The sequence below is a fragment of the Acartia tonsa genome, chromosome 12, assembly GCF_053477335.1.
Source record: "Acartia tonsa isolate MP-2025a chromosome 12, ASM5347733v1, whole genome shotgun sequence".
Taxonomy (NCBI): Eukaryota; Metazoa; Arthropoda; class Copepoda; order Calanoida; family Acartiidae; genus Acartia; species Acartia tonsa.
The window spans coordinates 25,685,503-25,712,235 of record NC_137271.1 but is presented as its reverse complement, the minus strand read 5'-3'; the positions used below and the strand labels follow the sequence as shown (position 1 = coordinate 25,712,235).

The 26,733-nt window shown below is 32.3% G+C and overlaps 2 protein-coding genes across 6 annotated transcripts in view; one reads left to right on the top strand and one right to left on the bottom strand.

The window, feature by feature from the left end:
• Nucleotides 1–4,974: 4,974 nt before the first annotated feature.
• LOC145334675 (pantetheinase-like) lies at nt 4,975–23,481 on the top strand. The gene is made up of 19 exons (XM_080180233.1): nt 4,975–5,070; nt 8,003–8,082; nt 8,664–8,721; nt 11,748–11,818; nt 13,033–13,116; nt 13,546–13,639; nt 13,967–14,002; nt 14,471–14,598; nt 15,693–15,824; nt 16,632–16,717; nt 17,135–17,182; nt 17,435–17,550; nt 18,144–18,215; nt 19,236–19,338; nt 20,366–20,427; nt 20,847–20,902; nt 21,445–21,514; nt 22,267–22,330; nt 22,673–23,481. The coding sequence occupies exons 1-19, from the start codon at nt 4,999–5,001 to the stop codon at nt 22,774–22,776; spliced, it is 1,536 nt and encodes a 511-aa protein (XP_080036359.1). The 5' UTR covers nt 4,975–4,998; the 3' UTR covers nt 22,777–23,481.
• LOC145334676 (trehalose transporter 1-like protein) overlaps nt 23,303–26,733 on the bottom strand; it is a 25,235-nt gene continuing 21,804 nt past the window's right edge. For all 5 annotated transcript variants that reach the window (XM_080180234.1, XM_080180238.1, XM_080180236.1 and 2 more), the window contains exons 17-20: nt 26,347–26,407; nt 25,262–25,375; nt 23,828–23,890; nt 23,303–23,498 (exon numbers count right to left, since the gene is read on the bottom strand). In XM_080180234.1, the coding sequence (XP_080036360.1) occupies nt 23,447–23,498; nt 23,828–23,890; nt 25,262–25,375; nt 26,347–26,407 (290 nt within the window). In that variant the 3' untranslated portion in view covers nt 23,303–23,446. The remainder of the gene's footprint in view (nt 23,499–23,827; nt 23,891–25,261; nt 25,376–26,346; nt 26,408–26,733) is intronic.

The following is a 26,733-nucleotide window of genomic DNA, read 5'->3' as shown; positions in this document are numbered from 1 at the left end:
ATTGACGTCATTCGGGATACTTGAGCCAAAAGATTTTTAATTTATCTCTTTTTTGTAGGCACTATAGAGAGCTTATGAGCTTTACTTTTATGGATAATGTCATTCTTGTTTTAATTTTAAAAATAATACTATTACTTTCTAAATGTTGTTTATATTGTCGAATTAAATATCAAACAAATTCTTTCTTATAACGGCATGCCGATTATATGTCAGTCAAGACCATCCTTTGCAATTTGTTTAATTAAAGTAGTAATATTCTGTGACTTACGATATTGATAACTACTAAACCGATTTAGTTCTCTTTTTAGAAAACCTTCACAGAGGTTCCCGGAGGGATCTATGATATTTTAAGTTTTGATTTAATTCTTTGGATGGTTTTAGGATATGTTTTGCCTTTCCCTACCTTCAAATCAGAGCCCCTAGACGCTCGGGACGCAGCCGCTAAAATTTAAAAATATATCACAACAAAATATAGACAAGGCTAGACCGTTATCGATATCTCTTGAGTAACAAACGGACAAACACACCGCCAATTACTTTAGTTGAATTAATAAATTATAGCAGATGACCCCCTAGTATCTGCGAAATTATTTGAAATGGCAGAAAAATAGCAAAAACCATACACAGACTTAAATTAAGAATGAATAGCCCAAAACCTTCTCGGGACCTATAAGAAGCTTCATTTCAAAAGATAATTATATTGGTTCAGCGGTTAGTGAGATCCTTCGCTACAGACAAAAAAGCTTACTACTTTATATATGTAATAATAGCTGCTGCACCTCTTGCATCTAGGGGCTCTGTATTTGATGGGGTAGAGAGGGGTCTAGAAAAAATATCTTAAAACCCTCCCAAAACTTAAATCTGAAAATAGAATAGCCTAAACCATCACAGGTTGTAGGTAAAGTTTACCTAAAATAAAGAACCCAATCAGTACTGTAGTTATTGAGATCTTAAGCTACAGACAAAACAGCTTACTACTTAATAGGAAGTTGAATTAATTAATAATGGTACGAGGTCACGATGTTACTGACTGAATACTTGGGTCTACACAAATAAATATAACTAATCTACCAAAAGAGTTGCTCCACTGTAGGCCTAAGGTTGAAGGGGGAATATCCAGCGATCTAAAGGGATTCCCAATGATGATATACAAAATTACCCTTTTTCTGTAGATTACAATTAGTTGTTGAAACTAAACTAAATGATCCAACCAATCAAAATTCAAGAAAAGTCCCCAAGGTTGTTAAGCCAACAAATAAGAAAACGTTATTATAAAATTTTGGGGACTAGTGTATTAAACAGCCCAATGTCTCCTCCCTCCCTGTTTTAATATCTCTGGGGATTGCCCGCGACTGTGGCGTAACACGTAGCGCATCCCCTCGTTGTCTTTAGAAGGGATAGGTTAGAATCTCGGTTTAACACAGTGTTATACCTTAAGACTTTAACAATAGTGTTGCTATGTCGAAAGCGCAAATCGATATATTATTACTTGGATGTTGCACCAGATTTTCATGACCTCTAATAATGTTATACTCACAGCTGGCTAAAAAAATGATAACCGACATCCACCCCCTTTACCTCATCCCCTCACCAACCAACTGAATTAACTGACCAATAAATAAGATCCATAGTAGCGGACTAATTTGACGACAAGTTTTCTGTTGTCAATATATCCTTGTATTATTCTATATCCATAGGTGCAAGAGCCAAACTGGGTGATACTCTACAATTGTGGGTGAATCAACACAATACTTTAAATTTAAAAAGTTTGGATACCTATTATGATGATTAGTATTCTTCACAGGGAGGAAGGGGACATTGGGCTGTTTATTACACTAATCCCCCAAAGTTTTATTTTCAAATTTCCTTATTCGTTGGTCTAAAGACTTTGATTTTGATTGGTTGGTTCATTAAGTTGAGCATCTGAACGTTTCAACCACTAATCTACAAAGGGGTAATTTTGTGTATCATCATTGAAGATTCATATCTGTTTAAAAGCCATTGTCTTATCCCTGTAGATTCCTGATTTTACAAGTACTCCTGCCAAAATTTCAAACTAGGGGAAAAAGTGATTTTTTCGGAGGACCTTTGCGGTTCTTAGCTGCATCGGAGCTCATTTTGCCGGTGTTATTACGTTGTTACAGATATATGTAATTTTTTCAGCCAGTCATAATAATATAGAATTCTAATATATATATAGAATTTACTACTTTATCTATTAAAATTACATAGTTCTAAAATGCAATATAATATAGAACCAAAAAAATACTAAAACTATATAATAAAGAACCAAAAAAAAACTAAAAATGTCTATCATAGCTATAAGAATGTCAATATTAAACATCATTAGAATTTAATAAATATTTGTTTTCTTCACTATAACTAGCACTGCTAATATTTTTGTTTGTTAAATTGTACAAATACATATCCCGCAACTACTTTACTCTGATTCATGACAACTTGCAGTGCATTGGGGGGAGGGAGTATCCCCCCATCCCCCCCAGGGCCTTGTATAATATTTCATAAACCATGTTTTTTTTCAGGGGGTCGAGATTTTCGGAAATGGTAAGGTGCAATGGAATTTTATCATAAGAGCATTACGTAAAACATTTATATATAATTCTCAGTAGTAAAGCTACTCTTACAATATTTTTTCCGTTAAGGGTTAGTTTGTTGTTCATTTAAATAACTTATATTGCACACAAAAATGATTAAGGAGGGATGTGAATAACTTATTGGGAACATCAAATTTAATAATAAAAGAAAAGATTAAACTATTCGTGTATTATAATCATTGGTATAGTGCTCTTTCTTTTTTAGAAACTTTATTTCGGTACTGAGCAACTTTTTATCTTCTTTAGTTAGGGATAGGTCAAAAGAAATAATTCCCAGAAAATGTTGCCAATCTAAATATATTCGATCTAAAATTTGACTTTGAGTCACCCACATGAAGATGAAGTCCCTCCACAGATTATGACGTCATACGATAGAATAACCAATGAGAGGCCAGCATAAATTTTACCATTGCATTGGTCAATTGCAGAGTATACTGGCCTCTCATTGGCTATTGATATGACGTCATGAATCATACCGACGATTGTCTGATGGAAAACTACTCTTGAGCCAATTTTTAAATAAAAAATATTTAAATAAAAGGTTATACAATACAAACATATTTATCTTGTATAGATAAATAATTTTATCTTTATTTTTTATAGTTAGTTTTTATTATGCAAGGAAGACAACATCAATAAGTAGCGAGAAAAAAAATTATGGTTAATTATACGGATCGACAAAGTGATTTAAAAAGCAGACGATAATAGTTATTTCTCGTATCGTATTATAAACGGCTTTCCGCGGAAATAGATTGTACATTTCTGTATTCGTAGAAAACTGGATATAATACGATGCTAGACATAGTTTTTTCGTATGGATGAGAACCGGTTCCTATCCACCGGATTCGAATGAATACGAGAAAAAAATTATGGTTAATTATACGGATCGACAAAGTGATTTAAAAAGCAGACGATAAAAATAAATAAAAAAAAATCACATTTTCTTTTGTTTTAATATTTTAATTTTTGAATATAAAAATTTTGATTAAAATATGGATGGACAGTACAACATTATAGAAAACATTGAAAAAGGGTGATTTCCTACAAAGTGCCTGTTGAGGAGGATTGAGCCCACCCTTTCACAATAAATTAAAATAATGCAAGGCATTTTTTTCTATGCCTGACCCCTACCTAAAGTAATTTTAAAAATATTTAATAAAATTAGGAGTTTCAAGGTTTTAGGAAGGATAACTAATATATTTCAAGAATTTGAGGGGGGTGACCCCTTTACCTTCGCCCTTGAACGTTCCTGCTATCCCCATACACCTTTATTTCTAAAAAAAATAAAGGAGGGAAATATTGGCACAACAAAGCATTTTTTAGGATAACGCCAATTTAAAGATAAAGTACTAATTGTTGATAAAAAACAGTATACGAGAACAGTTTATTAACAGAAGTGATATAAACAGACAAGAGTTCTTAAAAACAATTATTAAGGCGAAAAAAATTGATATTGTGCCTTTTATTTTTTCCCGTAACGCTATAGGGAAAATATGATTTATCTGATGTCATTCAAGACAGACGGCTTTAAATTTTTTAAAAGATTTTCTATAAAAATGGACACCCAATAGATGATCCGTCAGTCCGTCAGCCATTCCACTAAAATATAAAAAAATTAACATAAAAAGGGCATATGTAAAAGGTTTCGTGATTTTTTCCTATTCCAATTTTTATAACAAAACTGGTATTATTTTTCTCGTATTCATTCGAATCCGGTGGATAGGAACCGGTTCTCATCCATACGAAAAAATGTTTAGCATCGTATTATATCCAGCTTTCTACGAATATAAAAAATGTACAATCAAAAGATTAAAACCAGTTTTTTTCTTTTAATTGTACATTCTATATCCGCGGAAAGCCGTTTATAATACGATGCGAGAAATAACTATTATTTGTCTGTAATACTATATACTATACATGAGTGTTCAGTATGGCTGTGAACTGGTTTTAATCCAGCGGACATTAATCGGTTTCAAAGCTATACTGGAAATTTATTTACTAAAATTAACAAAATTAAATATCAATTTTAGTGATGCATGTGCTTTTAAAAACTTATATATATATATATATTTTCGGTATACTGTCATCTACCAATTAAAGTAAGAGAATAGAGGGAGATAAGATAAATGTAACTCGGCCCAAAGGGCGGGGACCCTAATCCTATCCCGATTTTGTGTTAGGTCTTGAAATCAGCTAATAGCGTCGGAAATATAAACTCAGTCAAGTCCTTACAAAAGGACAGAAAGCAATTTGCTAGCAAACCAAAAGGGTCTCCACCACCCCTTGGGCCAGGTAGTTTTTGGATTATACATCTAAACTCAAACATTTATTATCTATCATCTAAATGTTTTTAATTTTCAGAATACTTGTAAAGTGAAGTAAGATGATGTTCGTAATACTGTTATTGACATTGTTGAGTCACATATCACAAAATGCCGCCACATTTACAGAGGGGGTATGAGTCAATTTTTTTTATTGCACAATACCCATGAATATAGGAAGAAGTATATAATATTGGTAGGGGTGTAATTTAACTCCAAAATTTGATATTAAGGTGTTATTACCTTATTAGAAGTCATGAGAGGGAAAGTGTAATTTTTTTCTTCATTTTATTATTTCCAAATTAAGCCAAGTTGGTTTAAGCTAAGGTTGTTTTAGACATTTCTAACACCAAATGTTTACTTTTAAATCCCAAAACATACAAGAAAATCCTTATAATAAAGTGACAGGATGTTTGTCTGTGTGTACTGAAGGATCTAGCTGAACCGTTTAACTTGCTTTGCATGGTAAATAAAAAAGTGTTGATTTAAAAAAGATAGAAATGTTTACTTATTATTGTTTATTTGATGATGTGTAAACTTTAAAAAATCATTGGTATATTTTTTCTTGTGTCCCAACAGCCAAAAAATAACAAATTTACTTATCTCTTTCTCTCTGTGTGAATGCCACTCTTAATCATATTATTGAAGCTACTTAACTTGTCTTATGACGATTATTTTTATAAAATGGTACACAGTTCGTTCGAAGGTGCTTTGTCTTTTGTGTCAGAACCTAAATTGGAACATAGTGCATTTCATTACCCCAGGTTAGGTAACTTCTTTTCACTTTTCAATAAAATCTAAAATGCAGCCGTTTTTAAGAAAATTAGATTTGAAAATTTCAAGTTCAATTTTCATCCCCTAGGGTTACCGCATCATTATGATAAGAAAAGCAAAGATTATTGATTTAAAATTTTGAACAACTTTGCTTTCATAAAGTCCTTCATAAAACCTCTCTATATATGATTTATTTAAGGCTGAATTTCCGTGACCTTAGCAAAGCCATTGATAAAAATGGCCATGAATCAACTCACTTCAGGAGTGATTTTATGAACAACTTTATAAAAGCAAACTTGTTCAAATTTTTAAATAAATAATCTTTGCTTTTCTTGTCATGATTATGGGGTAACTTCTAGGGGATGAAAATTGAAATTGAAATTTTAAAATTTAATTTTCTCAAAAACGGCTGCATTTTAGATTTTATTGAAAAGTAAAATTAAGTTACCTAACCTAAGGTAATGAAATGCACTATGTCCTAATTTAGGTTCTGACACAAAAGTCAAAGCAGCTTTGAACGCACTGTGGGTAGGGTGGCCTCTTCTTTTAATTCTATCCTTATATTATTTAACATTTTCTTGCTACCAATCCACCTGTAATTTTTTTTCAAGTGAAAAGTTAATGAAAAAGCACTTTTTCAAAAACTTAGAAATGGTTTGGTTGCTATTAGCCAAACGTCTGGATTTCTTGCTTGTTCATTTTTTAAACATGCATTAAAGGGCCAACAAAATCTAAGATCCCCATTGATGATAAACAATATTATCCCTTATCTGTTTAAATTAATGGATGAAACATTTTGTCACTGCTTGTTTTGGTGTAATCAATCAAAAATGTACCGCAAGTTTATCGGCCAACGAATAAGAAAATTTTGTTGTAAAACTTTGAGCACCGGTGTAATTTACAGCCCAATTTCCCAATTATTCTTTAACCAGTTCCATCGGTGTGTGTTCTGCCGTTGGGCCGCTTGTAGCAATATTTTACCGTCAACAGCAGTAGAAGACCCAATAATTAATTTCGCCACAACCCTTAAGGTTACAAAAACCATATGCATTTTTCCGATCAAAATTGGCCACCCGATGCATTTTTATTTATTTATATAAAAATATTATTTTCCTTTTAACTGGAAACCTGTAAGTCAATGAAATCATATTTTCATTAAAGGATTTATTGTAATTGCATTATTTGATTTGCAAGTTTTTAATATGCACAACTTTTTCTATCCTTCTTAAAGTTCCTTACTCTATTACATTGGATTTATTTGACAGTCTTGGTTATATTAGACGCTTCTGCTGCTATGTCAGACGCGTTACATCAATAGTAAGAGTATTGAGTGCCTTGACCCATAAACAGGTCGTGTAAAAAAAAGGGTTAGTTGTCTCTCGGAAAAATGGACGCTTTACACAGCAATAATAAGACGCAGAGTATGTTTAAAGGTGCGTGGAGAGGTCTAGAACCCGAAGCGACACCATGCTCCTTAGATGTCATCATCGACAAAAGGGGCTATTAGCAGACAACACTGATTTCCAAAAGGAATAATGTCTACAAAAAAAAGCAAAAGTTACTCTTTCCTTTCAAGTATCTTGTTGAGAACCCCCCCCCCCCCCTCTAATAGTTTTTAAATCAATTAATATTGGAGGGATATTTTTCATTAATTTGTTGTTTACTTGGCTATATTGGGTAGTTCTGCATGGTTAGGAAACTACAGGTATAGTCCCCGCAGGGTTAGAGCCTTCCGTTAGGATTAAACATTGGGAAAAAACTCCCCCTCGTTACTTTTAATTAATTTCAAGAAATTATGAAAATGAGAAATTTAATACCACGCATTTTTTGAGTGCTATGAATAAATACATATTTGTTTTTTTAACCAATAATGCAAAAATATACATAATCTAATAAGACATTGCTAACCTCTTTCAAAGAATTTAAACACAAAAATAAGTAAGTTGTAATTCTTTTGCAATTAAAAGATATACTTCATTGATTTTATAACTAAAATAAAAATATTAGATTTTTACAAAGTTCATAATAAAATAAAAAAGCCTAAAAACTTCCGTGAAATCTACCATAAAATGGACCCTCAATCGGTTTATTTGTTTGGGATATCTCATTCTCAATAGACAAACGAAAAACCTTATTAACTCACAGGTGTCTAAAATAAAGACACCCCACATCCTACCCCTCAATCTCATTCCCTCCCTCCTACTGGATGAACAAACTGACCAATAAATAGTTAGCTAAATTGACAACAAATTTTCTTCTGTCAATATATATTTTATATCCATTATGATTAAGGACCTGCAATTCACGGCAGCTGTTTATGAATATGATGTTGTTCTAAACTGGGAGTGTATGTCGAGTAATGGCTGTTCCAGGTACAGATAGATAGATACCGATTAATATCCGCTGAATTGCAACTGGTTCTCAGCCATACTGAAAAATTATGATTCGCCTCGTATTATATCTAGTTTTCTACAAATATAAAAATCTACAATTAAAAGATTCAAACAAGTTTTGTCAGCCCTTGCCTGCGGCATCTCGGGTCAAACAAAACTGGTTTTAATTTTACAATGTTACATTTTTATATCCGCAGAAAGCTGTCTATAATACGATGCGATAATTAATAATAATTCATATTTTTATAAAAGAAACAGGATGTCTATATATAGCAAAGGATCTAGATTATCTTTGGTTCTCCATTACAATGAAGATTCTTTTGATTCCAGAGAAGATTTATAGCCATAATGGGGGAGGCTGTCACCACTATCCCCAAAGAAAAATTTCCAATGAGAAGAAATACCCCGTCCCTTCCCTAAAGTGCCCCTAGAATCCACTAGTGGCAAATCCAATGTTGATAATCATATATTAATATGTAAGGCTAAGGAAACCCTAGCCTCTATGCTAGGCTGATATTTTAACAAATATGTTGCCCAATGTTGAATAATATAATTTTCAGGGAAGATGCCTTGTTGACTGTAGAAGAGAATCTAGTGGCTTACAGAAGAACAGCTAGAGTAAGTGGTATGAATCAGGGAACTAAAAGGATAAGACAATGGCCGATAAATTGATGTACATTGTACATTTCCCAAAGATGATATACCAAATTGGCCCTTCTGTAAATTACAATGTGTGGTAGAAACTTTTGGACACTCAGCTTAATGAACCAACAAATCAAATTTCAATAAAAGTCTTTCTTCGAATCCGGTGGATAGGAACCGGTTCTCGTCCATACGAAAAAACTATGTCTAGCATCGTATTATATCCAGCTTTCTACGAAGATAAAAATGTACAATCATAAGATTAAAACCAGTTTTTTTAGTCCGTGCCATCGCCACCTCGGGGCTAAAAAAAATGAAAAAAATAACTATTAAAGTATTTAAGCCTAAGAAAAGAAAAACATTATTATAAAACTTTGGGGGCTATTGAAATAAACAGATCAATGTCCTCTTCCTTCCTGCTCAAATACATCTCTCCTGCGCGCCTTTTATTCGACATTAGATGTTTTTCTAAAAAATGTAATATTGAACTAAGAATTTGCGAGAAAATTTTTTTAAAAAAATTAAGTTTTCTGATAAAAAATCCATCAAAACAATAAAGTAGTAAAATGCCATTTGAACCTCTATATCATTTCTTTTATTTATTTCATTAATCTGCAATATAAAATATTGCAGAATTTTATTTTTATTAAATAAATGTATTTTTCCTACCAAAAAGTGGATAGTCATTGAGTAGATTATTCATAATTTTTCAAAACAAACAGATAAGTTTACTTCTTGGCTAATTTGGTCATTATTATTAGTTCAGTAAGACAATAAGTTAGGATTTTGAAAGATATTATTATTAGGTAAAGTTTATCCATATTTTTGGGTGGTTTAAGGCTATTTTCCTGACCACCAGAAAAATAGACTAAAACCCTCGCAAGGCTTAAATCTAAAAATAAAAGAGCCAAAAACTTTCACAGGACCTTTGTGAAGCTCCCCTGAAAATGAGAACTCAATCAGTTGAGTAGTTATTGTAATCTTTATCTACAGACAAAATTACTACTTTTTATGAAAGGATGAATGAATTAACAAAAAATTTCTTTTTGTACCAAAACATGTACACCTTCTTACCAATAATTTGGTTGGATTGTTCCTATTTTGTTTCCTCATTGTTTCAATTTACTTATCATGGATCTATATTTACTATATCTATTGCAAAGCAAATATTAAAAACAACCAAAATTTGGGTATAGTCCCTTTCGTGACAATTCCTCTTGAGGTTAAGGTTAAGTTAGATTAGGTGATTGCATCGAGGGTTAGGCAATTGGCCCTGCAGGGTTAGAGCCCCCGAAGGCGCTAGAAATAGGAGAAAAGCTACTTTGAAAATGCGACGAAATGCGCCTTAGGAGACGTTGTCACGAAAGGGATTATACCCCAACATTTAAATTTAAACAAGAGAAGAAATTAATTTTATGACTCACCTAAAGACAAACCTCATCAATTTTAAAACAAGGGGGAGGGGGTTCTATACTCGACTAGGCACTTTGAGAAAAACTGCACAACACTTAAAATATTGATCTTGTAAAGCATAACTGCAAGTCTTTCATAATCCTAGGTATAAAAATGATGCATTTAGCCATAAACTTTATTCCAAGAAAGAAAAATAACTTTTCAACAGGAAATCGAATTTGCCATGAAAACTTAAACTTGTGCTATGAGTCAGGAGTTTTACATGAATTAGAGGAAAATTAAATTTGAGATATTTTATGAAGTATTATTTTTTCTACTTTGTCTGCTATTAAAAATAGTCGGATGAAATTTCTGTTTCAATCGACGATAAATTGATATATACCCCCAATAACCCTTTTAGTATATTAAACTTATTGGTGGAAAACTTTATACACTACTAGTTTGGGCTACCCAATCAAGATTAAATGGTAGATCACAAAATTATTACGCCAACTAATGGAGAGATCGTGTTTATAAAACTTTGGGGACCAGTATTTTTTTCATTCTGATGTACGTTCCCTCCCTTCATTGTAGTAAACAGCCTTGTTAATTACCCCTTTCTTTCTCCATGATCTGTGGAACTCAAAACTAAAGTGCGTTTCCTCAAAGTCCCTTTTAGAGCAATGAACTCCCCCCCCCCTTATTTTAAAGACATTTTTTAAAAATGTCTGGGGGGTGTTTCCAGTACCCAGTATACCCTTACCTAACCTGACCTAGAGTATTAAACAACCAATGAAAAACCACCCCCCACCCCTTCCGACCCTATATTTCCATTTATTTTAAAACTAAGAGAGGGGGGGGGATCAGTGCTCAAAAAGTCACTTTGAGGGGAAAACACCAAAACTGAACATGTTGTATAAACCATAATTTTGTTTTCATAACTGAAATTTTGCAACTCTCATATTAATCATAAATTATTTTCAAGTATTTCTAATTTTGAAGATACTCTAAGAATCTTTGTTTGTCAGTCTGTAAATCTGCAAGGAAATTTTTTAAAACATTTAATTAAATATTTTGCATACCATACAATCAAACTTGTAAAACAAATATTGATTTCTTTTTTGACTTTATAAATCCTATAAAATTCCTTCCTAAGCCTTTCATAGATTCAAAGCAATATGTAAAGTTTTGGAAACCTTAATTTCTAAGCTAACCAAATATACGTGGATATTATGACATTGGAAAAATTGTCGTCAATTTAGGTTGCTGTTATGGACATTTTTTATTGGTAAGTACATGCTAATCTGGTTTAAGATCCAAGTTATAATAAATCCATTGCTAGCCTATAGGAAACTTTTAAATCGACATTATGACCAATATTTGAAGTTAATACTAAAAATCTACTGCGTGCTTTATACCAATTATAGCTAGAGAATAAAAAATCATGTATGTTGAAGCACTGGAGAGTGTCATGTGTGACGTCATAAAATAACATCCATCTTTTTTTAGGGGTTTCCTTTCCAACTTCTCCTCTCATACCTCCTTTTTAAACTATTTTAATGACGTCACACATGACATTTTACAGCGCTTCATTTATGTTCTTTTTGTAGGAGGCAAAAGAGCTAGAAGCAGATATCCTGTTATTTCCTGAAGATGGTTTGGGAGGCTTGGCTGGTGACAGGTATAATCTATAATACAAAGTAAGATTTCTGTTTATCTGTTCGTCCGTCTTAAGCTTAAGATCTTGGTAACCCCTGTACCGATTGGGCTATACTCTTTAGTGAATATATCCACTGATCCTGTGGTGGTATTAGCTATTTTTTTATGTGGATGAGACATCCCTAACCTACACTAAAAAGAAAAAATATCAACCCCCCCCCCAAAAAAAAAAAAAAATTGCTTTTCTCTTTTTTAAGCAAAAAGTAACCGCTCAACCGATTTGGCTCTACTCTTATTGGAATATACCTACAGGTCCTCTGTTGGTTAATCTTAACTTTATGATCGAAGCCTTTAAATATATGAATTATTATTGAGACCTCTTTTATATAAGAATGCATTTACAGTTAATTGCATTTTATTACAGTATGTTCAATTGTGAGTATTTTCAATAAATGATGGATGATTAATCATTAAATGCTATGCACAAGTTCAAATTGCATTTAATAGATTAACTTATTTCAAATGATGTTAAAGTAACAGATTGTCGTTATGTCTGTCTGTTGGAAAGGATCTTGCTAACTGCAAAACAGATATGGTTTTTCTGAAGCTTCTTACAGGTTTTAAAGCAGGTTTATAACTATTTCGGAGGAGTGTACTGTACACCTACCTTCTCAAGAGAAATCACACCTAGCGCTTGCAGGTGAACTAAACTTGCGACCGGCTAACCTATCCGATGGAATATAATATCACTAGCGGCTACACCTCTAGAGGCAAACCAATTTTTTGTATTTTGGATTTAAAAAGAAGAAGTAAAAAAATGTCGAAGGAGTTTTTTATAGGGGGGGGGGGGGCTTAGTCGACCATCCCCCTTTTTTATTTTTAGTTTAAAAAAGAAATATTTTTTGTGGGGTGGTTTTTCTCTTCTTTTGGGGGTTGAGGGTGTCCAACACCCAAAGAAAATAGCTTAAATCCATCACAGGACCCGTAGATACATTCCCTGAGGAGTAAAGCCCAATCTGTTTAGTGGTTACTGAGATCTTAAGTTTCTTACAGACAGACAGACATAGTTCTACTTTGTATTATAGGATAACTGAAAATAACCTTAACAAACCAAAACAATATAGAAAGGATTATAACAAGTTTTAGCAATATTAACCTTAAATAAATTTAATTCTGTTCCTATTTCAGTGAAAATGAAATTAAAATTGCCATAAATTTATTATATTTTAATTTTAGAAAAAGTTTGAAATCATTTGCAGAGCCAACATTGGAAAATGGCACAAATCCTTGTCTGTTAGCTCAAAATGGAGAGATTGATGTGTAAGAATTTTTGTAGCGAAGCTATTCTAATAGTCTGTTGGACGTTGGCCTATCAGCTTTCTAATATGAGAAACACATTGATGTGGGTTTTTTAGGTGGTGTACAATTAAATATAGTTTGTAAAAGCGAAGTTTTTCTATAATTAGGGTAGGTCCGTCCATCAGTACGTCCGTTTGTAATGGTTAGCTCTTTTCGTTGATTTAGACGTGTTAGAATTGTCCTATCGATTTCAAACTTTGCATGGTATAACAGTTAGGTACAAATTAGAGAGAAAAGCGGCCTTATATTTATTGTATTGATATTATCATCCTTGTTAAGGTATATATACACAGACAGAATAAGGAGAGCTAAGTATTAAAAAATATAAAATATATGCTGAAAAAAATATTTCTACAAATTATTTTGAAATTATATCATTTTTTGATTCAGTTCATCTTACTATGCAACGATTGAGCTGAGTTGTCTGGCAAGAGAGGTTGGGGTGTATATTTCTGCAAACTATCCAACCAGCTACGACTGTCAGGTGACTATAAATAAACTAATTAGGCTGTCTGCCTGTCTGTCTGTCTGTTTGTCTGTCTGTCCGTCTAAAGCTTTAGATCTCATTAACCACAGAACTGACAAGGTTTTGCCTCTCATGGAATATAGATTAACTTGAATATTGATAAAAATCAGAAGAACCAAAAAAATTAGGAAAAAAAACATTTTTAAAAATGTAAAAAGGTAGGAAATCCTCCCTGCTCCTGTAGTATTAAATTTTTTTCTAAAATACTTTTATTTATTAATATTTGTTTAAGTTATTGTTTAAATATCAATTTCAAAACAATCAAATAATGGATAATTTGTTCAGGAATGTAATTTTGAATATTGTTTGTACAACACACAGGTATTATCAAAATATTATTTAAAATCTGTTTGTCATTTATTGTAATGGTTATTATGACAAATAATTGTGAAGCTTAATTTAATGTTGCTTTGATTTGATTGGTTTAATATTGGTTGAATTTCCATATGTTGATTTAAGTGTCTCAATAATAAGATTTCCCTATTCATTAAAACAATAAATGTAGTAGATCTAGATTAGACTACAGTGAACAATCCGGCCATATTATTGGTTAGAATATGTACACATTTTGTTTTGAAGGGCAATTTATTTTCCAAATATATAGGTCAGGTATAGATAGTTGAATTCCTTAGAGAAGCTTGGAATAGTAAATTGTTAATTTTGTCTCTCATAATATTGGAATGAATCATTAGTTCGTCTGCTGTAAATTTTTTGAGTTTATCGAATTAGTTTTTAGTCCATCTAAGGTTATAAACCTGTTGTTCGAATGCTTATGATATAAAATTGAAGGTTGTATTTGACCCAACAGGATGCATAGTAACATCTTACAGAAAATATAATCTCTGGATTGGTGAAGATCTCACCTACAATGTTGATAAACAACCTCAACTCAAATATTTTGATACCCCTTTTGGCAGGTAAACTTGAATTTAAAATCGTAAAAAAATACTATTAGATATTAGAGTAAAAGAATAGAGGGAGCCTAAGCTATACCAACGGGCTGGGATCAATAAATGCAGAGACTTGGCTGTGTTAATATTTTCTATTGGCTGATATTCAAGGAAAATTGAAAGTCGACACAGGTTCCACAGGGGTGTGGGTAAACAGTTATTTAACCTCTTCCCACTCTATTAATTTACTTAATGTGGGGACCCTGTGCTAACTTTTAATTGGGTCTTTCAATATCAGCCAATAGCGTTGGAAATATTAACACAACCAAGTATCTACAAAAATCCAGAAACAAGTTTGCTATCAGATGAAAAAGGTCCCTACAACTTGTGCCAGTTACTTCTACATTTATCAATTACAAGACTATCATACCATCAGTGAAGAAATAGAATAATGAAACCAATTACATCCTTACTTTTATATTTGATGTAATCGATGGGTGACAAGAATAAAAAAACAGTTAAATAAGATATAATTATTAATCTAATCTTTAAAAGGTTTGGTTTGGCTACCAGTGCTGATTTGTTATGGAAAAGTCCAGTAGTTGAAGTTATTAAAGAGATGAATATAGATGCTAATCAGCCAGATATCTTGCTAGATACCAGATATCTGGTCATATGTATCCGGCCTACCCTAATTGAAATAAGATAACATTTATGGATCTAATAATTCAAAGGTTTGGTTTGGCTACCTGTGCTGATTTACTGTTGGTTGGCCAGAAGATGAAGTTGTAAGACAGATGAATATTGATACTCTTATTTACCGGATATTTATCAGATATCTGGTATGTATTAGGAATTAGATAAATACCGGTATCCAGCCCAATCCTAATTGAAATAAGATAACATTTAATTAATATAATTTGTAAAAGGTTTGGTTTGGCTACCTGTGCTGATTTACTATGGGAAAGTCCAGTAGTTAAAGTTGTTAGAGTGATGAATATTGATAATTATCAGCCAGATTTCCGACTTGATACCAGATATCTGGTATTCGGCCAAATGTGTGTCCGGCCCAACCCTAATTGAAATAAGATAACATTTTATTATTCTAATTTTTATAAAAGGTTTGGTTTGGCCACCTGTGCTGATTTGCTATGGGAAAGTCCAGTAGTTGAAGTTGTTAGAGAAATGAATATTGATACTCTTCTCCTGCCTTTGTATTGGGGTGATTTCTTTCCTCATCAACTTTCTCACAGGTAACTGTTTTCATTTTTCATCTCTAGTTTCTAATACCTCACAAACTTTTAACAATCATTTACAGGGCATTAGGGATAAGATAATGGCCGATAAAATAATGTACTCTCCTATGATACATCAAATTACTCTTTTTGTATATTATTATTAGTAGTTGAACTGTTTTGACACTCAACTTAATTAACCAATCAATCAAAAACTCCCCAATGTTCATAGGGCAACGAATAAGAAAACTTAATGAATAATCTTTGGGGACTAGTGTAATAAACAGCTCATTATCCCCTCCCTCCCTGATTTATTTCAAATTCTTCTTAATTTGTAAAAATGAAATTTTTTTCCCAAGTCAACTTTATTAATTGTAGCTAATTTAGATCCTAGTTAGTAATATTTATGCTTGTCAAATTTAGCTGTTTTAGTTACTATTTCTTTTATTTTCATTGTAATGGAAAGAATATTTTACCTCATCAACTTTCTTAGTAGAAGCTTTGTTGTCTTTATTGTAAAAATTAAATCATATACAGACAATCTAAGTTTCTTACGGAAAAAAGCTTATAATTTTGTTTCTAGGCAACGTAATTTAATATTGAAATTTCTATCATGAGCAATGAAAAACTTTCAAAATTTTCATATATCTAAAATGTCATTTTGATATGCCCATATATTTTTTGTTATTGAAGCTGAAGGCTTTAAATTTGTGGTATTGGGTCTACTTGTGATTGTCTTTCATCAGTTAAAGCGGTGTAGTTCTTGCAGGTTTCCTTTAATTGGATAGGTTCTACAAGTTTGATTTAAAACTAATATCTTTTTAGTTGTGAATCAGGATGGGCACAGGGTCTCCAGGTGAATCTAATGGCAGCCAACATTAGGAGCACTAGTGAATGGAGTTCAGGATCTGGTAAGCTACTATAAATGCTGTTCACTGATTTAGGTAATAGTACAACAGTGCAGTGATTATAATAATATCCTGATATGATTTTACCTTTATTTTATTATTTAATTATATTCTGGGGGTTGGGAGTGTTTTATGCCTCCACAGTTTTATGCTTCTCATTTTAATTGATTCATTAATCCTGGCTGCCACAGGAGTTCTTCAAAATCCAGATAAATCAAAATACAATTTAAGAAATTAACAACTTTGCTTTTTGGGGCATTTTATGCCTCTTCCCCTTGGCATAGGGTTAAGTTATTTAGCTTGCAATGTAATGTCTCTATTGTTTTTGCAGTATTTAAAATTTCATTAATTGCTCAATTATCAAATCTGCAAAATATTTTGATTTAAAAGCAAAATTTTAAGAATCATTTATCAATTTAGGATTGTATCATCCTGATGGAAAACAAAATTATATCCATAAACCTCTTGGTATGTTATTGATTTAGTTGATATGTTTGTTTAAATATAGAATCATAATCCCTAAATTATTGAATTTATTGGGTTTTATTTCATTTTGTAAAATCATTAAATAAAATAAAATAAAGAGGATGTTATAAACCTGAGTAAATGTAAAGCTAGAGTTGTTAAAAAAAATTTCCATACAAAAGACACAAATTTTTTAAAACTCCTTAATTACTAACAAATCTTGGAGCCATTATTATAAATATAATTATGATCTAGAATCTAGTAGTGTTCTGGTGGTTGAAGCCCTTGATGTTCATCCTGCCAAGATGAGTACCAACTGGAATCAATATGCCAACCAACACTCTCAGGATTATGCCAGCTGGTCTGATCAAGTAATTTAGAGTTGACTATATTTTTCTAGCATGGCTTCAAATATTCGCATGATTAGAACTGATTCTTAGCCATACTGAAAAATAATGTATCGTATAATAGCCAGTTTTTACAAATGTTAAATATAAACTATTTAATTAATACCACTTTTTATTGCAATACTGGTTTCAATCTTATAATTTTCCATTTTTATATCCTCGGAAAGTTGTCTATAATACAATCAATAAATAATTTTTACTTGAAGAAAAGAAAGATATTTTGAAAAAAATATGAAATTCATATTCTTTTAAAATTACCGAAGCAGATTAAAATGGCATATATGCATCTATACTGTTGGATTAGAATATTAATTCTTTTTTATAATAATTATAGTAGTTAGACATCATCAGTTGTGCAAAATTAAAATAATATGTAGTGCAACATTTTACTATTTTTAACTAGGACTTTTAGACAAAAGTTGAGCAATCAGTTGCCCTTGGGCTTTGTCATCATAAATATATTGAACCTGCAAAAGGATATAACATTCATAACAGTTATAATGGAAAAAATTGTTTCTGACTTAATTTAGATCTGGCATTTTAAACATTTTTTTTAGGAGTTCACTGAAATTGTTTATGGAGATGAATTCAAGTTTATTCCCATTACTGTGGGTCAAAATAAGGTGAAGGTAAGAACATAATTATATTGAATTTTTGATAGTCAACTTAATAATATAACATACAATGATGCTTATGATGTTAAGCATTATATAAAATAGGAATTGTGGGGATAAAAAATTATGACCTCTAGTGGGCTTGGTGTTGTCGCCTCAGGTTCTAGACCTCTTAAGGCACCCTGAAACATTCGTGTCCTATAATTTGCGGTGTAACACATCTTAACGCATAACGCAGCTTACCCAATAGACAATTCACCCTTTGATTGTACCACCTGATATAGCAGCAGTATGTAGCACTTTTAACTTCTCTAGTAAAGGGTGTGCAAAAAATGCGGACATTTTTAAAATTGAAATTGCGCGGCTTGTCTTAATAGTAGAAAAATCCTACGCATACCATTAGAACAGCTAGGAAGTCTATTTTTAGGAAATATAAAAACGATTCCTGTGCTACACATAGTTTATGAGCTACATGTTGAAATGTCCTAACTGACTTAAAACTTGACTTGCGAGTAAATTTTGGAAAAATTTACCATTTGGCTCCTAGATTATTTGTCGCACAGGAACCGTTCTATATATTTCCAAAAAAAATCAGTTCATAGCGGTTCTAACGGTAGCCGTAAAATTTTTCTACTATTAACACAAGCAGCGCAATTTGAAATTTAAAAATGTAGGCATCTCTTTTTGCAAAATATCTTCTATAATTTTTAGTTATATTTTAAAATTTACTCGCAAGTCAAGTTTTACATAAGTTGGGACATTTTAACACGTAGCTCCGTAACTATACGTAGCAGAGAAATCATTCTTATATTTCCAAAAAATAGACTTCTTAGCAGTTCTAACGGTATGCGTAAAATTTTTCTACTATTAGCACAAGCCGCGCAATTTTAATTTTTTTGCACATCCTTTATGATGTGGTTTGACCCAGACTCGACCTCAATGCCTCCCCAACAGCAAGCCGACACATTACTTATTACAATAATGCCATGGGTTAATCTAAAAATTAAGTTGCTTTAGAAAATTTTACTTTTTAAGGTGTGCACTGATGATAACTTTCTATGTTGTTTGGCAGATTATCAAGTTGATAATCTTGAGGATCAGTTCTCTCTTGGTGTATTTTCTGGATTGCATTCCAAAGGTTGATTAATTTAAGTATTTGTTTCCTAGCTTCTAGAGGCTTTCAGATAAGAAGGGGACAGAAAAAATAGCCTAAAACCATTCAAAGGCTGAGATCTAGATATAAATAGCAACCCAGGACCTATGTGAAGCTTCCCTAATAAGAGAACCCAATCATTTCAGCATTTGTTAAAATCTTAAGATCCAATAGATGGATAGCCATAAGTGTCTTAACATCAATAGCTAACAGTTAGTATACCTGACCTAATAATCACAGAAATGGAAATTCCTTAGTCTTAAAACTCAGGGAGTAAGAAAGGGGACAATGGATCGAATATTCAATTTTTAGGAGTCTCAGACTTTGAGTACTGGCTTAAAGGGAATGTGCAATAATTTAGCAGTTTCTGACTGAGTTTGGGTACAGGCGCAAGAAATGCCGCTACTCGCTGTGTTAGTTTTGAATATAGCAGACAGAGAGTAGTTTAAATGTAAATACACGGCCCCCCTCCCATACTCTATTTCACTCCCTTCTTCCCCACCTCTTTTTTTAAAGCAGACAAGAAAGGAAAATGAAGAAGGGAGGTGGGGGCAAGGAAAAAAACAGGATAAAAAGGGGCAGGAAGGTGTGCAGGTCATATTCTTGCCCAGCCAGCTAGCCGTTACCCTACTCGCCTGCATGTCATATCCCTTGCCCCTATCTCTCTTTTCCCTTTCCCTGTAATCTGGAGAGTTCCAGGGAGATTTTTCTAGTAATCAATTACAGAATGGTTATGTCAGTCTGTAATACTGGTAATCTAATTTTCAAATGATTGTTTTTTTTCTTGGAACTTTTTTGTTAGTTTATTTTTTCTAGATTTAATTAACAGACCCTTACAATTTCCTCCAAATTTTCTAGTATAATCTGGATTTCATAGCCTTTCTTTGAAAACTCTTAAATTAAATTAATTTCCCATTGTCCCCTCCCTTGAACTGCTTAAAACTTCTACCCTCAATCATGCAAAGTTTAATGTTACTATATCACTTAAATAAGTCATAAATTTTTGGTTCAGATACAGTAGTAAGAGATTCATGGTACATGGAAATGTGTTCAGTATTTAAATGTGATCCCAAGGTTTTAATTTTCATAAATTGTTATGGTATTTCAAAATATGATGGATTCATATAATGTTAAGTAGTAATTTTTATGTCTCTAGCATAAGATCTCAAAAATCGCTGGTCTAAATTGGTTCCACATTTTAGGTAAGCTTTATACATATCTTAGGATGGTTTAAGCTACTTTCTCACATCACATCCAGTACGAAACCAGTATAACAGACAAATGATTTATGGAGGGGATTCACAAATAAAACAACAATGCCCCTTTATAATAATTTACAACTCCCCCCCCCCCCTCTTCCATGAAAAAAAATATATTAAATGTTTCATGGGGTTCAAGAGCTTAACTGAATGATTGTAGATGGGTTTATATAAAACTAAACATACCACTCTTAGAGTCTTAGGAGTGTAATAAAAATTACATATCTTTTTTAGCACAGTAAGCATACATGTGCACAGGATTTAAGCTATGATTATGACTTTCTTTCAAGGTAAAATATTCATTTATATTATTTCATTTTTTGGCGGCATCAAAGGCCAGTATACATTTTACCATTGGTCAATATAAATGTATACTTCTTTGGAAACTGATTTTCTCTTGGCAGCTATTTAATATACAAAGCTGATTTTTTTGTACATATTTCCTAATATGATAGAACCCAGTGTAAGATTTACTTGGTCAGTCAGTCTGTCTATTTTTTGGACTAAATATCTGCTCTTGTACTCACTGGCATTTGGTCTATCCACAAATTTTGCTGCTTTGCTTCTAATGGTTGTTGTCATTCTTGTTTTACTTAAAATTTAAAATAATATTTAACCTATTTAACCACTGGACTGATATGGTTCTTCTTTACAGAGAAACTTCTTATAAATCTAGAGTAGTTTTATAGCTATTTTTGGAAGGAAAACTCCATCCTCCATTAATTAACCCACCAAAATTTTTTTTTAATTTATTTTTTAAAACTTAAATTGAAAATGGGGGGAAGGGCTCTTAGGGGCATAGCCACTAGTTATATATTTATATAATATTAAGGTCTGAAACTGTGTTTACATACCTCAACATTTCTGCAACTTTCAGTGATGATACCAATGTTTATCCACAGGTTAGATTTTTTTTTTGGGGGGGTGGGGGTGAGTGGTAATGGTTTGCCCTAAATTCAATTTAAAAAGATCTGGCTGTTTTAAGAGGAGATATATTTACATGGACTCTTCAAAACAGCTTTAGCTTCAATAACCAAAAAGTTACAGGCATTTTTAATGACATTTTAGGAGGATTAAAATTTTTGAAAGTTTTCCAGTTACAGAAATTTCAATATTAAATGACCTCAGCTAGAGGCAAAATTGTGAGCTTATTAAGTTAGGATGCCTTTAGCTAATTACATTTTTACATTAAAAACACCCATTTTCAAAGTCAAAATCTCTATAAAATTTAGATTTATTGTAAAAATATAATTAGTTACTGGCATTCTAACTTTGTGCCTAAAATAAGCTCATAATTATAGCAGTAAGAGTGGTATATTTCCTGCAGGATTCATTTAAAGCCTGTTCCGGATCCTTAAAAAATTTGGTCTAGCTGTTTGTAAGAAATCAATGTACCCTATTCTATAAATATTGATACTGAATATTTTAGAGACAATGTTCGATAAATTGATGTACATCCCTAATGATGATACACAAAATTATTCCTTCTGAAGATTACAATTAATGGTTGAAACGTTTTAACACTAAACTTAATGAACCAACCAATCAAAATTCCATAAAAGTCCCCAAAGTCAACGAATAAGAAAAATATAAAACTTTAGGGACTAGTATAATAAACAGCCCTGGTTTTTGTACATTTATATATTATTTTTAGGTTCTTTTTGATAATGTTGAATTGAAACCAGAGTTTGTTAATATTTCTCCAGATGGTGTTTTAGGTGTTTATTATTATTTAATTTATTTCTTCTTCCTTACATCCTTTTAAAAGATTCCTTTAACAATAAAGTTACTACAAATTTACAGTTTATTTAAACAGCTGAGAGTTCAACGTTACTGACTTACAGACAATATCACTTAATAAATAGAATTGTCACTAAAAGATTTAAACCCCTTTTGGATGCTTTGAAAGAAAAATTTAAAAGGGGAATTGTCATATTTGGGTCAGGATTAGGCATCCAGCTCACTTTTGAAATTGTAAAAGGTTTATATCCCTTACTAGAAAGCGGCTGTCGTGCAGCTGCCGAGCCCTGTTAAAATTAATATTATCATATATTTTTTAGGCATTAGTGGAACAGAAATGCCTGGTTTAATTTCAATGTCTCTGTTTGGAAGACGATATTCTATGGACTCCCCCATCCCAGAACAATTCTGCCCCTCTACTTAAAGTTTCCTTATGACTTAAATGGACTGTACAGCAAAAGCTGAAAAGTTCTCCCACTAATTTTCATATTAAAATGTTTAACCTAATGAATTGACTTATTTTTTATGTTTATTTAAAAGTAAAAGTATTAAAAAAGCAATTAAAATTATAGAGCGCATAAAAATCTTTTAGTTTATTGTCAATTTTGCTTCCTATCAAAAATATTTTCTTTGTTTTGTTTTTGTGGAACTTTGGTTGGTCATTTTGATATCTTGATATGTAATATAGATTTCAATTTTTAGCAAGTTTTAACAATCAACCTGTAAGTACTTAAAGAAAAAAAAATATTTTTTGATAAATCTTTATTAAAATATTTTTATATTACATTAAAATAAATATGGCTAGGTTCATAAAAATGTTATATATTATTACATAAATGTACAACTTAAAATATGATAATAGTTATTTATTGCATTGTATTATAGACAGCTTTCCGCAGATATTAAAATAAAAAATAAGATTAAAACCAGATTTGCTTGCCCTAAAGGAATAGAAGGCTCAGGCTAACAAAATTGATATTGATCTTATGATTATTTATTTTAAAATTCGTCAAAATTGTCTGTAATATGATGTTATACATGATTTTTCAGTATGGCCAAGAACCGGTTTTAATCCAGCGGTTATTAATCAGTTTTCATTTTTTCTTTCCCATAAAATACTTCTCTATTTCTTCCAACTTTTTGCCTAGATTTTTAATTCATTTTGGATTCTTATTTAAAGGTAATAGGATGTCTGTTTGTGTGTATGTATGTCCAAAAAGATCTCGCTAACGTAAATATAAAATCTTTTTGCTCTTTACCTGGATGACCCAGCCAGCCAGGTTTGCTGGCATCCCGCCAGGATGAAGATATTATGAGATAGAATAAATCGGTGGGAATTAATCCAAACCTCCCCCAGCCACTAAGGGATACACTAAAATCAAAACTCCCCCAAGAGGCCTTTAGGGGCAATATTTAATGGTCATCCAGCTGATTTTAAAAGTTATAATTCTTTGAAAATGAATTGAAAAATTCCTTTTGTCTCTGGAAGCAGGAAATAAACACCGATAGATCCCAACACATTCACACAAGCAAACCACCTTAAAAATGATGATATTATTTCAGTTTTTTAGTCTTCCATGTTATATGAAATATTACAAAGATATACAAAATAAATTAAAACTTATGAAATCATATATAATGATAGTTCCTATAAGAAAATGACGTCATAAAATACAAATGACCAATAATCGGCAAATACACAGACTAAAATACCAATGGCATGCCAGTATACCCTAGGTTAGGTAACTTCATTTCACTTTTCAATAAAATCTAAAATGCAGCCGTTTTTGAGAAAATTAGATTTAAAAATTTTAAGTTCAATTTTCATCTACTAGGAATTACCGCATAATCATTACAAGAAAAGCAAAGGTTATTTATTTAAATTTTTGAACAACTTTGCTTTTATAAAGTCTGTCATAAAACCTCTCTATATATGATTTATTTAAGGCTGAATTTCCGTGACCTTAGCAAAGCAACTGATTAAAAAGACATTAATTAACTCAATTCAGGAGTGGTTTTATGAAGAACTTTATAAAATCAAACTTGTTCAAAATTTTAAATAGATAATCTTTGCTTTTCTTGTCATGATTATGCGGTAACTCCTAATGGATGAAAATTGAACTTGAAATTTTCAAATCTAATTTTTTTCAAAAACGGCTGCATTTTAGATTTTATTGAAAAGTGAAATGAAGTTACCTTACCTAGGGTAAAAAAATGCACTATGTCCCAATTTAGGTTCTGACACAAAAGTCAAAGCACCTTCATACGCACTGTGCAATATGGTAGGCTAATATGACATAATTTTTATAGGCACTATAAAAAGCTTCTATAATGTGTAAAGTTACATTTGTTGTAATTCTTATATTAAAGTAAAAGGATGTTTTATTTGTTTGTCTGTTTGTTTGTTTGTCAATTTGTACAGAAGGATCTCTCAAACCGCTAAACCAATATGTTTCTTCTTTTTAGTGTACCTTCTCATATATAACTTTTTGAAGGAGTGCAACCCCCCCCCCCCTCTCCAAAAAAAATTAGGGGGGGATATTACTTTTTCGTTTTGACGCTAAAACTTGGGGGGTCAAATTTAATTAACCACCACCTAAAGTGCTCCTAGAGGCCTCTAGGGGCGTAGCCGCTAGTTTGTTATAAAGTAAGGTACTCACCTGATAAGAGGCGATAGTGGCCAATTGTGTGAAGAATTTGAGGGTAAGAAACAAGTTGAGAAGGTTGAACATGCCTCTAGGGGCATAGGCGTTAGTTTGTTATAAGGAAAGATACTCACCATATAACAGCCTGATAAGAGGTGACAGTGGCCAATTGTGTGAAGAATTTGAGGGTTAGAAACAGGTTGAGAAGATTGAACATGCCTCTAGGGGCATAGGCGCTAGTTTGTTATAAAGTAAGGTACTTACCATATGACAGCCTGATAAGAGGTGACAGTGGCCAATTGTGTGAAGAATTTGAGGGTAAGAAACAGGTTGAGAAGGTTGAACATGGAGCTGATAGAACCACACATGTTTCTATGACTACAACAAAGGATAATGTTAGATAAAAATTTATAAATATAGATGTATAACCGGACAACTACCTGGGTCCAGTGTTGGAGACCTTTTTCGTCTGCTAGCAAATTGTTTCTGCTCTGTTGAATTTATTTGGCTGTGTTAATATTTACAACGCTATTAGCTGATATTTTTTACTGTAGTAGGTTAAATAACCTATTTTATGTTAAAAATGAAAAAAATAAACAAAATTTTTGGTACTTGCTTACATGTGGTAGACTGGAGCACCGAAACCCCCCCCCCCCCGCTTAGTTTTGACAAAAATCAAAAATAAGGGGGGGGTAGTTTTTTAATGTCTGGAAAATGGCAAGGAGGAAAAGTGCAGGGAAAGGCAAAGACTTTTTGTTCAAAACCCCCCCCTTAATTTTGAAGAAAATCAAAAATAAGGGGGGGGTAGTTTTTTCACTGTACATTACGCCAGAAAGTTGAGTGAGGTAAATCAAGTAAATCTAGTATACCAGAGGGAACCTTATTACAGGGATATTAAGGTTTCCCCTCTGGTATACTGGATTTACTTGATTTACCTCACTCAACTTTCTGGCGTGTTGTACAGTGAAAAAACTACCCCCCCCTTATTTTTGATTTTCTTCAAAATTAAGGGGGGGGTTAAAAACTACCCCCCCACCCCTTATTTTTGATTTTTGTCAAAACTAAGCGGGGGGTTAAAAACTACCCCCCCCCCTTATTTTTGATTTTTGTCAAAACTAAGCGGGGGGGGGGGGTTTTCGGTGCTCCGGTCTTCACATGTAAGCAAGCACCAAATTTTTTTCAAATGATGGGATTAATAACTAAGATAATGTTTAATTTAGAAGGCGATGGGGAACCCTCCCAATAAAAGAGTTTGAGTAAATCATAGAAAATTTAGTTGTATATGAAAATATAGAAATGTGCGAAAACTTTCTAGATATCCAATTTTATATATATGCTGTAATAAATACCTTGCAGGGAAAAGTTCCCCAATGACCAGATAAGGTATCCCGGCATAGCCAAGTGAAAAACCTAAAATAAATTTTTAAGTTATATTTCTCTTTTTATGTTGAAGTTTTTAAAATTACTGGAACGATTCGGTCAAATGTTCTACAATAATTTAAGGGTGTCCCATAGTGTAGTGGTTAGCGCACTACGCTGTGGTTGGGAGAAACCGAGTTCAAGTCCCCACATAGACTTTGCACTTGGTTGACAAATGCTGTCGCAATTTGTCAGATTATGATCACGCAACCTTCCCTAAGATGCCCTAGGGTTGTAAGGGGGGGAGATTTGTAGGAAGTTAGGATTCTACAAATCTAGCAGCTCTAACCATGCTTTCCCTCATCCATGCTCCTCAT

Bases quoted from the DNA above. Each gene is read 5' to 3' on its own strand.
- LOC145334675 (XM_080180233.1), top strand. From the start codon at position 4,999: ATGATGTTCGTAATACTGTTATTGACATTGTTGAGTCACATATCACAA. The intron at 16,718-17,134 runs GTAAGCTACTAT...TTATCAATTTAG, and splicing joins TGAATGGAGTTCAGGATCTG to GATTGTATCATCCTGATGGA. The intron at 17,551-18,143 runs GTAATTTAGAGT...CATTTTTTTTAG, and splicing joins ATGCCAGCTGGTCTGATCAA to GAGTTCACTGAAATTGTTTA.